General features: G+C 53.8%; 1 protein-coding gene across 5 annotated transcripts in view; it reads left to right on the plus strand.

The window, feature by feature from the left end:
- The window catches only part of CTIF (cap binding complex dependent translation initiation factor), a 307,707-nt gene that overhangs the window by 155,172 nt on the left and 139,109 nt on the right, over positions 1-13,426 (plus strand). For all 5 annotated transcript variants that reach the window (XM_089895159.1, XM_022584518.2, XM_022584521.2 and 2 more), the window contains one exon: positions 8,047-8,123. In XM_089895159.1, the coding sequence (XP_089751285.1) occupies positions 8,047-8,123 (77 nt within the window). The remainder of the gene's footprint in view (positions 1-8,046; positions 8,124-13,426) is intronic.

Consider the following 13,426-nt stretch of genomic DNA (forward strand, 5'->3'; position numbering starts at 1 on the left):
AGCCGGAGACAGGGACATGGGGAGTCCCAGCTGGCTTGGCCTGAGTCTGTCCTGCCTCTGTGGGGCTCCAGCTCCCTGGGATCGCCCAGTGGGCACGGCAGAACCAACATCCAGTTCTTTTGAGTCACGGCTCCTGGGGTCCTCCACTCTGGGCCATCTGGAATTTTCTGGAGAGAAAGAAGTCATTAGTTTCCATGTGTTTCAAAGCATCCTTGGGAGTGACAGGTAGGGCCAATACGCAAGCTTGTGAAGAAGAGGAGAGAGGCTGTGGTTTCCAAGAGACCAGGTGGGGAGTCGGTACCCAGGAGAGATGGGGGCAGATGGGCGGGTCGCTGGAGAGGGTACAGCTGGGGCCACAGGGCTTACCTGTCAGGAGACTGGTGTGTGTGGGAAAAGGCAGCTAATGTGTAGAAAAGAACCAAGCTCCAGGTGTCCTGGCAGTGGAGTCTTGTGATCCTGTATTTATTTCTGGTTGGAGTCACCTTGAGCACAGCTTTCCATGCCCCGCTTGGAACCTCCCACTGCTGCCTCACCTGGGCCGGGATCCGCAGCCTTCCCTTCCAGCGCCAGCATTTCCCAGCCGCATCACAGCCTGCTGAAGGCCCGTCCAGGTCTACCGCAGTCTGGGGGTCTTCACGCAACAGGAGGAAGGCTCTTTTGTATTTGTGTAACGCACTCTCCCTTTGCAAAGAGCTGGTGTGTGAGAAAGAGAATAGGCCTGTGAGATAGTTAGGCCTGGATGATTTCTATCAGACCCAGGTCCAAGGCCAGTGGTCAGAGGTCACAGGTCACGGGAATGTCAGGAGAATCTCCCTTGGAAGGAAAGTGGGCCTGGGGTTCCATGAAGCTGCCGGCCGTGGGACCGAGCTCTGTGGGGCACTTCTAAACCTCGTCCCGCAAGATTGAAGGGGAACCAGGCAGAGCAGTAGCCAGGGGCCCTGACCCCACCAACCTGGGGAGTGAAGGGCAGGGTAAGGTTGGTGTCATGAGCACCACTCCCTAGAGAGAGGGGAGCGGAGGCCTGCCGAAGGGGCCATGGCCAGGGTCATCGCAGAGGTCACATTGAGCACACACGGGCACGCACTCTGCAGGGCAGACATGGGACGGCATCTGAGCCAGCGCCCAGGGACACCAGCTCTCCATCCTCACGCCTGGTGGGCGGCACCATGGACAGAAATGGGGCCGTCCAACGGTGGCTCCAGTACCGGGCGGAGCTTGCGCTGAGCCACTTCCTCACTTGCTGGGACCCAGAATGCATGGCCCGGCACCATGGGATCAGAGGTGGGGCAGGAGATGCCCTCTCATGCCCCCAGTGGTTCCACCTCCACATCTCTGCCCTGGTACTGCAGGCTGAGTGACATCACAGTTGGGAGCGTGAGCCTTGGAGGCAGCAGGTACAGCCTACTGCCAACTGGTTGGGTGGCCCTGAGGAACTTCCTGGACCTTATTGAGCCCCTCCTTCCTCCTTGGTAAAAACAGGCTGCCAACACGGTGAAATTACCTGGTGAGCACGTAACTTTCACAAATGCAACTCCATTTTGGCAAAGGAAATCCAGTTAGAAAAATGACCTTTTTTAAAGCACAAATGATTTTGCCTACTCTTCCACCTGTATTCGTCTCGTCTCCTGGCCCGGGAAGGGGGGCGGGGGGGAGGGCGGGGGCAGGGTGCTGCCATAACAAAGTGCCAACATGCTGTTGGCTTAGAACAAGAGCAATTTATCATCTCCTACTTTTGGGTGCTGGAGCCACCATCAACTAGGTGGCTTAAAGCAACAGAAATTTACAGTCTGACAGCTCTGAAGGCTAGAAGTCAGAAGTCAAGGTGTCAGCAGGGCCACGCTCCCTCTGGAGGCTCTAGGGAAGAATCCTTTCTTGCCTCTCCTGGCTTCTGGTGGCTGCCAGCAATCCTCGCTGTTCCTTGGCTTGAAGCTGCCTCCCTCCAAACATAGCTTCCATGTTCACATAGCCTTCTTCCCTCTGTATCTGTCCAGATTTCCTTCTTCTTATAAGGACACCAGTCACTGGATTTAGGACCACCCTAATTTTGTATGACCTCGTCTTAACTCCATCATATCTGCCAAGATCCTGTTTCCAAATAAGGTCGCATTCACCTGTACCCAGGGTTAAGACTCCAAGTGATCTTTTGGGGGCACACAATTCTACCCACTGTGGGGGTGAAGATACCGCACACGACACTGTGGTCAGGAGCCCCCACCCTGGCCCTCGGAGCACCTGGTGCCTCTGTCTCCTCCTGTAGGGCCAGCGTGTCTCCACACAATCCACCTATGACCCTGGCGTGTGTTGTCCCGCAGGTGGACGTTGTAACGTACCTTCTTCTTCTCCCTTGTGCTCCTGTCAGCCCGTTAGCACTCAGCTCAGGTACCATGCTGGCGAGGGCCTCCCTGACCCTTCTCCAAGCAAAGGTCCTCAGGGCTGCCAGAGGCATCTACACAACGTCTACCGTGCCGCACGGCATGCGTCAGCTTGCTTATTTGTGTTCCCCTGAGCTCCTAGGGCTGGGACTGGGTCTCTTCATTCTGGTGTCCCCATCTGATGCACCTGGCACATAGTAGGCCTTGAGAGCTGCTTGGGTAAAGAAGAACCAAGGATGGACAGATGGGTGGATGGATGGCAAGTAGTGGACAGCTCTCCCCTGACCACCGCCACAGCTGCTGCTCTCATCCCTTCGTCCTGCCTGTTCTGCTCGATAGCATTTTTCATCTTTGATCATATTATCCGTTTGTCATCTCTCTCCTTTCACTAGAATGTGTGCTCTGTAAAAACCAGCATTTTGCCTATTGCTCTTTCACTACTGTGTCTGCAGTGTCTAAAACGACAGTATTTATAGGATGGGTGGTTGGGTGGATGGATGGATGGATGGGTAGATGGGGGAAGGGTGGATGGTGGGGCGGGTGGGGAAGTGTGGAGGGATGGGGGGAGGGGAGCCTGTGGCTCAGTGGACGTGCATCACTCTTACCACAGAGGCAGCAGGTCTCAGCGCCACCCGGCACACACGCCGCCTTGCTCAGCATGCTTACGTTGCCCTCCCTCCCCAGACCCAAGATATATTTGTTGGTAGCTGTCATCTCAGAGGAAGGCCCCTGCACTGCCAGTCTGCGGTCAGCAGCTCTGCCGCAGCTGCCTTTAATCCCCCAGAAATACCTGCCGTCCCAGGTGGTGAGGTATTAGCTTCAGCCTGCCCTGGAATGGGCACATTTTACGTGACGGGTTTCAGCAACCAGAGCGGTAACACGCTGCCCGTGGTGCCGCATCTTAGACCCGTGCTGACCTCCGGGACGGGAGAGAGAGAGACTGAGAGAGAGAGAGTGTGTGTGTGTGTTTCACGTGTCTTCTGCCCAAGCTGCACGCAGAAGGAGTATTATCTTCCCTCCCTCCCAAGAGAGCCTTGTTTTATATAATCTACTTGTCTCCCAGACCCACTTAGTTATTGAAAGTGGTCAGAGGTTAGACAGAGGGGAACTGCAACCAGGTCTCAGAGCTAAAGGGAGAAGGGTTCCCATGCAGAGAGGCAGAGGAAGAGCAGGCAGGGCCTGGGTGGTCCAGGGTGATGCTACAGAGGCTCACCTGATTCCGGCTGAGGAAACACACAAACCAGCTGGTAAACCAGAGGCTGGTGGGGCTCTTGTTTATTTGGGGGGAGGGGGGATGCTCATACCTGGACTGACGTCCAGATGGGGCTCTTTCAAAACATAGAATAGAAGAATTTATTGAGTAAAGAAATAGAGCAAAGACTACTGTATACTCTTTTTTTTTTTTAGTTCTGTGACATTTTATTTTATTTAGTATATGTAACATGAGATCCACCCTCTTAAAAATATTTGTTTTGTTTTGTTTTTTCATACTGTATACTCTTAAACGATCATTCTGACAAGCCTGATAAATTTCCCATTCTCCACTCAAGAGGTACATCCTATCTAAAAAGCAGGGAGGGGGGTCTCTGGTCTAAAGCCAGAACCCCATCTTCCCTGGCCGGGCCTGGAAATACCAACTCACGTGCCTCTCCAGACTCCTTATTAGTCACTCTCATAGTTGGATGCCTCTTGCCTACACGTGCCACCCTCTCCAGCCCTCTCGTAGGAACCGTGTTTTAGGGCAGCTGCTTTCTGTAGAGTAATTGAGTGAGAGGGGGGCACAGTGTTCACCGTGGCTGGATTTTTTTTTTTTTCAAAACACTTGCTATTGCCTCTACCTGGAATATTTTTCCCACCTTTTAAAAATTGAGATATAATTTACATGCCATAAAATTCACCCTTTAAAATATATGAGTAAATGGTTTTTAGTATCTTTATGAGATTGAGCAACAATTACCACTGTCCAATTCCAGAATATTTTCATTATCCCCAGAAGAAGCCTGGAGCCCATTGTCAGCCACTCCCCATTCTTTCACTCCCCAGGCGCTGGCAACCTCTCATCTACTTTCCGTCTCTGCAGATTTGCCATTTCTGGACATTTCATAAAAATGAAATCAGGGCTTCCCTGGTGGCGCAGTGGTTGAGAGTCCGCCTGCCGATGCAGGGGACACGGGTTCATGACCCGGTCCGGGAAGATCCCACATGTCGCAGAGCGGCTGGGCCCGTGAGCCATGGCCGCTGAGCCTACGCGTCCAGAGCCTGTGCTCCGCAATGGGAGAGGCCACAACAGTGAGAGGCCCGCGTACCGCAAAAAAAAAAAAAAAAAAAAAAAAATGAAATCGAACCATATGTGGTCTTTGATAGATTCACCCATGCTGTAGCATGTATCAGAATTTCCTCTCTTTTTATAGCCATTTTATAGCCACTACTCCATTGTATGGAGCTACCACATATTTATCCAAACATCAGTTATTGGACATTTGGGTTGTTTCCATTCTTGGCTATTATGAATACTGCTGCTATGAACATTCATGTACAAGCCTCATCTCCCACCAATGGCTTTAAAGAACTTTTGCCAGCCTAGGTCAGCAGCTAATCTGATGACAGATCGTAGCTAAGCACAGAGTTTCTCCTTCTGTCTTCCTCTTTTGGCCTCATATTTGGCCCCAAATGCCCTTGTTTTGGGGGAAGTGTGGGCAGCATCTTGAGTTGTGTGTGTCACATGGTACCACCACCAGCTTGAGTTTGAAGAACTAAGTGGCTAATTGAAGAGGGTCCTCCAGTAAAGCTTGTATAAATACAGTGCACCCCATTTTATACAAGACCGTCTGAAAGTTCTACATAAGTGCCCCAGGGAAGGTGGCATTCATTCATGTATTCACCATGGTGCCAGTAGGCTGGGGCCCCAGGTGATCTTGTGGGTGGGACCAGTCCTCTATAGCACCAGCCTGGGTTATTCCTGGGGACGGAAGACCTTCGAGGTACAAGGCTTTGTTCTGTCACCTTTGTCACTTTGTTCAGCTGATTTCTGGCCTCCCACTGGGGTCTGCCAGCCTCAGGCCATAGAGGACACAGGCAGAACTCCTCCATCCTTCCCCAGCACACCACCTGGTCGCCAGGCTCTCTGCTAATTCCCTCCATCTTCCCTAACCCGAGCTTCCTACACCCTCCTCCCCTGCAAACCAACTCCACTGGTCTCTCTGCCAAGACTGGGGGCCCCGTGAGGAGAGGGGCCAGAGCAGCCTTGCTTGTCCTGGCGCACTCGGCCCTGAGCGGAGCGTCAGGACGATGGGAGGAGTGCCGCTGCCGTCCGTGATGATGACGATGGTGACGACGCCAGCGACGGCAGTGACGACACCAGAGATACTTGCTGAGGCGTGCTGCGTACCAGGCACTGTTCTACGTTCTTTACACGCTTATCAACACGCTGAACCCTCACAGGGACCCCAGGAGGCTATTATTATCTCCATTTTACAGGTGTGGAAACTGAGGCACATAGAGGTTGGGTCACCTGTTCAAAGTCACATAGCCATCAAGAGAAAGAGCCAGGAGCTGACAGTTCACAGTGTGGCTCCAGATCCCAGGCTCTTAACTACGATGATATTTTATATATGTACATACATATGTAGTAATTTGGAGGCGATAGATGGATGGACACAGCGGTCAGAGCAGTGGCTTCATTAGAAACCCTGAGGGGTCGCGCATGCCCCTGGGCCACACTGAGTCCTGGCAGAGAGCTAGGACTCCATGCCGAGGCTGGGTCACCAGGGCAGCTCCCCTCTGATGCAGCCGTGTGGCCGGGAGGAGGGAGTGGGCAGGCCAGGATGCAGGTCAGAGCCCAGGACTCCGGGGCCCAGACAGGGGAGGCTGGCACCTTCTGAGCTCGTGGAAGGCCAAGTGTCCCGACAGCTCCCTCGGCCCGGCCTCAGAGCTCAGCTCCCGATCCAGGCTCGGCTTCCTTCCATTGTCTCCACGGGGCACGCCCAGTGTGTTCCTGTGGTGACCTGAGGCCGGAGGGAGGGAAGGGGCCAGCCCGGAGCTGGGTGAGGGTGGGAGAGGGGAAATGAGAGGGGAAGACTTGCTGTTTTTCCTTGTTTGTGTTTTGTATTAAAGAAAGCAAATAATATCCTTTGAGAAAACCATTAAACAAAGCACATCCTAAGGCAGCAGAGGCCCATTGTGCCTGCCCGAGCCAGAACTCATTCATGCCTTCTTGGTCGGATTGTTGGAACCAAGAGACAGGGTGTGAGGGAGGGACTGACAATATAAATAATGTAAATTAAATTAAATTAAATTTGAAACGTGCCCTTCCCTCCCTGGACTCAATAGGAGTCTCGGCCAAGCGTCTGAAAGGCCAAGGTCCCCGTGTCCTCCTGAGCCTGTTGTCCTCCCCGTGCCCGCCCCAGGAAGCACCTCAGGACTGGCCGGGCTGCCCATGTCCAGGGCTGCTTAGCCCCGTGGTTGGGGGCTAAGCCCTGAGAAGGCAGCCCAGCAGGACGCTCCGCTAGGAGCCCAGATACAGAGGGCTGCATGTGCCCTTGCCATGGAGGGGGCCTGGGCTTCTGTCTCCCTGTCTGTAAAGTGCGTGGGGGGCGGGTGCTAAATGGGCCCTCACTGTGCCCTCTCCAGCACACTGGGCCCTGTCACACCCTCTGACCCTGTGCACACCCAGGGCCTTGTGGGCGGCATGGGGGCCATGCTCAGGCTCTGGACTCTGCATCAGGACCCATACCCAGATGTCCCAGGCCCAAGCCAGGCCTCCAGGCCTAAGACCCTCAACCCCTCCCACCCCACCCCAGCCTGCCCATAATGGAATGGCAGTGCTTTCCCATGTCCCACCAGGACACACTTTTCTGGGGGGAGGGAAATGGTAAGAAGAGAGCTGGCCATCAGCCCAACTTCTGCAAATAATTCCGCCTGTGGCCCGGCATCTGCAAGATCAACCCTGCATTATGAATAGAGGGTCTCTCTCTGACCTTGGTATAAATATATACATGGTTGTCATCATGATGACAATATGCAAAAGACCATCTTTAGGATTTTCCCCAGTTAAAAGTTTAAAAAAGCATTTAGCTATTTGCATGTTTCCTCTAAATATACCCCAGGAGTATAAGTAACAAAGATCTTGGGTAAAAATTGCATGAGGCATCCTGGACTAGTATATGAGGAGACCTGGGTCCTGGCACATTCCCTCTGCATGAGGCTCAGGATTTGCAAGGAGGCTGCATCTCCTTGGTCCTCTCAACAGCTCAGAGAAGATATTAACATTCCCATTGTGTTAGGAAGCTTGATGTTAGAGGGCTAACTTGTCCTCCGTCAGCCAGTGATTCCAGGATCTCATTCTCTGCTGGACCTTGAACTGGCTCATCCGCCTCTCTGGACCTGAGTGCTCTCATCTGTAATTTGAGTGACTGGATGTGACAAATTCTAGGGACCCCTTTGTGTCCCTACTGTTCTTTGGTTCTGTAATTCCAGCGTTATCACCTGGTGGGAAACTCATTAACTCTGGTGTTTTCCATTTTTCAGCCTGGATTTGGTGGTCAGAGTCTAGCCTTTGCAAACTCTAGATTTTGTTTGGTCATAGGTGTTGTTGTAGTTAGTTCAGACCCAGAAGTTCTTTGCTCTCTTCCAGAAGATTTACTGACAGTCCTCTCTTCCTCCCCCAAACACACAGGGCTACCACCCGATGCCCCATGAGGTGGAGATTGCGCACACGAAGAAGCTGTTCCGGAGGAGAAGAAATGACCGAAGGTAGGAGACTCTCCGTTGCCAGCTTTGGGTTTTCTCCGCCTCTGCCGGCCCTTCTGGAGCTACAGTCCTGTCCTGTGTTTGGCTTTTCCTGGTCATCAGCCGATGCGGCGGGAGGCGACGTAGACTCAGTGGGCTGGTGACCGGGGGCGGTGGCGGCTGCCCACCTCTTGGTTGGCCCTGGGATTGGATCTATTCAGGAGTCCAGGGCAGGTTTGGCAGTTCAGGAAGAGAAAAGCTCTTTCCACTGACCATGCAGCAACAGTAGCGGTCCTCAGGGGACCAGGACCTGCCGACGTGTGTTTTGAGACACAGCCTCCAGGAGGCTCTGGAGCTCACAGTTCCAGGACTGTCTTTCCTCTCTCCTGTCCTGAGAGCCGTCCCTGGCCCGTGCTGGGTTCTGCTGGGACAGCGACACACAGATCAGCAACTGTACGTGCTGCTTCTCTCGAATGCCCGGGGGGTTGGGGCTCACTTAAACTAAAGCAGAAACCAGGATCTCCCCTGGCATCCAGCAGAGGGCTGGGTGACAGCAAGGGGCCAGAAAAAGTGCCTGGGGTAGCCCTGGATAGGAACAAACAACTGAGGTTGGGCGTCTGGGAGGCTGAGCCTTTGTTTCCTTAAAGGTTGTCTGACAGGCAAAGGTCTTCAAGGTGTATATTCCAAATGGAAGGGTCCAGGTGCAGAGCAGTGTTTTAGTGTGTGGCCATTTGTGCAAAAGCAGGGTTAGAGTGTTTGTTTGTTTGTTTGTTAGCATGTGCATAAATGATTTCTGGATGGAAATGAGAGAGGGAACGGGGAGGAAGAGAGAGAAGCGGGGAAGGAAGGGAGGGACGGACGGAGGGACGGAGGGACGGAGGAAGGAAGGCTTCTGCCTGAAGAATTAAAATGAGGTTCTCCTCTACAGGGAATTTCTTCTTAGTTAAAGGTGATGGCTTGTGGTTTTACCTTTAATGAACAGAGCGTGTTCTCAGAGAGCAAAAAAAAAGCCCAGTCAACATGCTTCCTCAGAATACTGGAAACGCCTCTTCTTGTGCAGCTTCCTGGAGACTAGGGCTGCCCAGGGTCCCTGATGCCTCCCTGCACACGCGGGCCCTGAACGAGGCGTGTTGGGTGGTGGCCGCAACTCAGGGTGGATGGAGGACCAGGCCCCCGGAACGTCATCAGCTGGTGGATTTAGTGGAACCAGAATAGCCCCAGAGGACAGTGAGTGTACAGCCATCTGGGAGGAAGGCGGTCCGGGCTTAGAAACCACCAGGCACTTTACGTAGTGGCGTCAAAAGGGGAAACTGAGCAGGGCGAGGTGGACCAAGCCTATTCCTGGCCTGCCCAGAGTGTAGTCGCTGCGCTGTGTGCGCCGCCTTCTTGTTGCGCAGCTTCACAGACGCTAATTCCCCGCAGAGAGAAGTAGGGAGCACCCCCTAAAGGAGGCATGGGGTTCACAGGGGACTGGGGAGGTGTCCGGAAGAGCAGAGGCTCACTGTCGCTCCTCCCCTGGCCTGTGGTCCCCAGAGTGTGTGTGGAGGTGCAGGGGGTCCCCGAGCTTCCGTAGGAGAAGTCCCCCTGTGGGCCCAGGCAAGGGCAGGCTGCTCTCAGCGTCCAGATCAGCCGTGCCTCCGCTTGTGGGCCAGGTCACCTCACTCAGCAGGAGCCCCTGGACAGTGCAGGCCTCCGGAAAGCAGCGCCGTGACCCAGGAATGTAGGAAAAGGAGCGTGACATGCAGGCACCGGGAAGCCGGCCTTCCGCTGAGCCTCGCTTGTGTTAACAAATGCCCAGTTAGGTCAGCACACCTCGCAAAGGATGTGGACCCGGGACTGGGTCCAAAGCAAGGCAATAAAGATGATTAAAGGGATGGAAAGTATGTCCTGTGAGGAGAGGCTAACGGGCCAGGGCCAGGGAAGAGGAGGCTGCAGGGAAAGGACGTTCATGCCAGTAAACTCTTGAAAGATTTATACAGAGCGCTGAGGAGCGGCCGCCCACCTTCCCCGGGACCCGAACTGCAGGAAATCATCTGAAATGAAAGGAGAGAGTGTTCCTCTGGACCAAAGACGGACTCAAGCAACAAACATCTTGACCATCGGGGGCTCAGACTCTGCCATTCAGCGTGGCAGACACACGTTGAGCCTGTGCTGTGTGCCGGTCGGGGCCCCACCTTTACTCACAATCTGGAATATGGTGCAGGCCAACACTCAGCCGTCACAGAGTCCCCAGGCAATGGGGACTTTCAGGAGAAGAGCAGGCAGCCGGACACTTTAAGGACCTCTTTGTCTGAAAGCAGGCAGCCAGCACCAGGGGCCTCCCGAGTCCTCCTTGGTGGAGCGTGTGATTCTGGCATTTGAGGAACGGCTACGGAATGTTATCCAGGCGACCCTAACCTTCCAGCTGATGATAGAGAGTCGCGGCCTCGCTGAGCCCCAAACCTTTATATTTGACCTTGATAGTTAACACTTTCGGACAGCAGGTTAACCTTCCCAGTAGTGAGGCTTGCATTCCCTGGTGGCAGAGGGGGAGGTGACCAGAATCAGATGTGGTGGCCAAGGGCACAGCCAGCGTCTATCTGTGTCATGCCTCTGATCTATCCCCCTCTGCTGCAAGGGAGAAAAGGTGCTGTTTCCCCTTTTAACAGATGGAATAGCTGAGGCCAGGGACACTAGCCAACATTGTTCAGCTAAGTAGCAGAGCTGAACTCGCCCCTGCTGACTGCAGCTCTCAGCCTTTTCAACTCCACAGCCTCAGGTGGACCTTTGACCTAGAAAAAGCCAAGAGCAGGGAGCTGGTGGGTGCATAATTAGGAGGGTGGCTGCAGTGTCACATGAAGGGAGGTGGCCCGCTCCCTCCCCCTGGTGTCTCTGAGGCTCTCCCGGAAGGCCTGCAGGGGTCTGTGGCCTGGTGTCTGATAGCTGCAAACTCTCGCCAGCTCGGCAGGTTGCTGAACCTGGGGGTCTGTACTACCCCACAGCCTGCAGCAGGAATTTCTAAACTGGGCTCTAGAGCCCTAGTCTTGACGGAAGTCTAGATTATATCCTAGTTCCTGGTGGCCTCTTGAGGTGTTGAGTGTGCCCTTACTGCTTTTATTCTCTGATGTCTGAGGCATATGCCGTGGAATTAGATGCCGGATGTGAATGCCACCTTTCCTACTCATTAACTCCATGATTTTGGCAAATTACTCTATACCTCGAAAACTTGATTTCCTCTTCTGTAAAATGGGTTCATTAATTGGGAGGCTTAACAAAGCTCATCCTTGTAAGGCACCGGGAAATGGCCTTAGCGCCAGCTAAGATCACAGGGGGATCCGAGGTGCTCAGAAAACACTGTAAGGTGACAGTGGAGTGCAGATGTCTGCGGTGGCAGGGTGCAGGGGCGGGGCTATTGTCCCAAATCCCCACGAGTGCCGGGTTTGCTTGAGCCCAGGGAACTTTCCTTGCATCACCTCCAGGGGCAGGGCACCCAGGGTCAATTGTTCCTTCTCAGGGATCAACTTTTAAAGCTTTGCTCCCACTGTCGGGGCTGGCAGGGAAGGAGGGCCCCTCTAGGGCAGCCATCTGCAGACTCTGCTCCCGCATTCTGTGTGCTGCTTCGAGGGCCTCTGTTTCTAAAATTGAGTTGTGGCGTCTTTTCCTCATTTTGCAAAAAAAAAAAGGTTAAGCTTGTGAACAGTTCAAAAGTTTTCTCCTTTAAAATGGTCTCAAAACATGGACAACCGGTAACCACTTGTTTATTTTGCGAAACTAATCGAGGATGTTTGCTGATTTCAGACAAAATTATGCATTTCATGATATGAATGTACTAAATGAGTATTTCATGCATTCCTGAAAGAGCAACATGCCTCCGGTTGCTCTGTCCCCACCCAAGCCAGAGACCTGCCGACTGGATGGGGGTCCGCTGAGATTCGTCTTCTGCCCTGAGCCCCTTACCCTCAGGATGCAGGGCAGAGGGGCAAACTCTGGAGGGCAGAGTCCGGCCATGCCGCTGACCCACTGCCTGTGTCGACCTTGAGTGAGGTCTCACCTCTGGGGGGATGCAGCGATTTTCTCTACTCCCTCCACCCCTTTTCCATTTGAAGAGATGGACATCTGAGGCCGTGAATGAAGGTCATGGTCTGTGTTGCCTGGGAAGCAGAGTCCGGGATGGAGATTATTGGGCAGGACACTTACTAAGGAGCGCCCTTGGGGTCACGTGGAGGGAGGGGGGCAGGATTGGGCAGAGGGAGGGGGTGAGCTGCAGCGCGGTCTGCGTGGGGAGTTCTGATTCTATGGGAAGTTCTGAAGTTGGGGTGACTCTTTACAGTTGTCCCAAGATGGAGAGAAGGGGCAGGTCTTTGTATCCCTATGTCTGCTCTAGTCATCAGATGGGAAGTGCCTTGACCTTGAGCCGGCAGCTCTCCGCCCCAGACAACTTCTGTAGGGCTGACCGCTGAGGGCTGTCTGCCACAGCGCATCCCGCAGCCAGGGGCGAGTGTGTCATTTCTGAGCAGGGCCCTGGGTGGCACATCACGGCGATCACCACAGTGAAGCACTCTTTAGCTCTCCAACTAGGATTGATGGGGCAGCGCTCTGTGCTACATTCCGTGCTGCAGAGAAGCGCCAGGCGTGGTCCCTGGTCTCAAGGGCCTGAGGTAGAGCTTGCACAGCTGGCCTCAGAAGCCACCAGAATGTGGTGCATGACTGTGTAGAATCCATGTGTTCCTGCGAGGAGGTTCTAAGAGAGGAACCAGCGACAGTGGTTACAGAATGCTTCCTAAGGAGATGGGCATTGAGTTAGCCATGAGTCACGAGGGGGATTTGGAAGGGAGATGGGAGTACATTAGGGTGAGACTGTGAAAGCCTCAGTGAAACAGATGTGGGAACCAGGGATTCCCACCGCCCCGGATGTCGCTCCCACAAAACTCCCTAGAAACAGAGCCGGATGGGTGGAGCTCACTGCTGCCACTACCCGCAACTGAACTAAAGAGAAGGGAAAAGCCGGAGCTCCTGGCTCCTGACGGGGCCCAGCCCAGACGTTAGAAGTCCCAGTAGACCCCGCAGGCTCCAGAGCTGGCCTCCTAACAGTGAGAGTGGGGCAGCTAATGGAAGCATTAGGGGTCCATCGCACGATGCCCGTGCGGCTGGGGAGACAGGATAGCCATTCTCCAAATTAATTTGTTTCATTAAGTGAGGTCTCACAATGGTTAATTTACTCCATGTGCAAAGCAGATTTGAAAAGAAGGAAAGAATGGCACAGTCATCGCCAGCTAGTATCAGATGGCTCTGCTGGGCGAGAGGCAGGAGAGCAAGCTGTCCCCACATCTGAGTGCCACCCCCTCCCT

The sequence above is a fragment of the Delphinapterus leucas genome, chromosome 14 (genome assembly GCF_059928025.1).
Source record: "Delphinapterus leucas isolate spDelLeu-1000000601 "Yukka" chromosome 14, BTC_Dleu_Yukka2, whole genome shotgun sequence".
Lineage (NCBI taxonomy): Eukaryota > Metazoa > Chordata > Mammalia > Artiodactyla > Monodontidae > Delphinapterus > Delphinapterus leucas.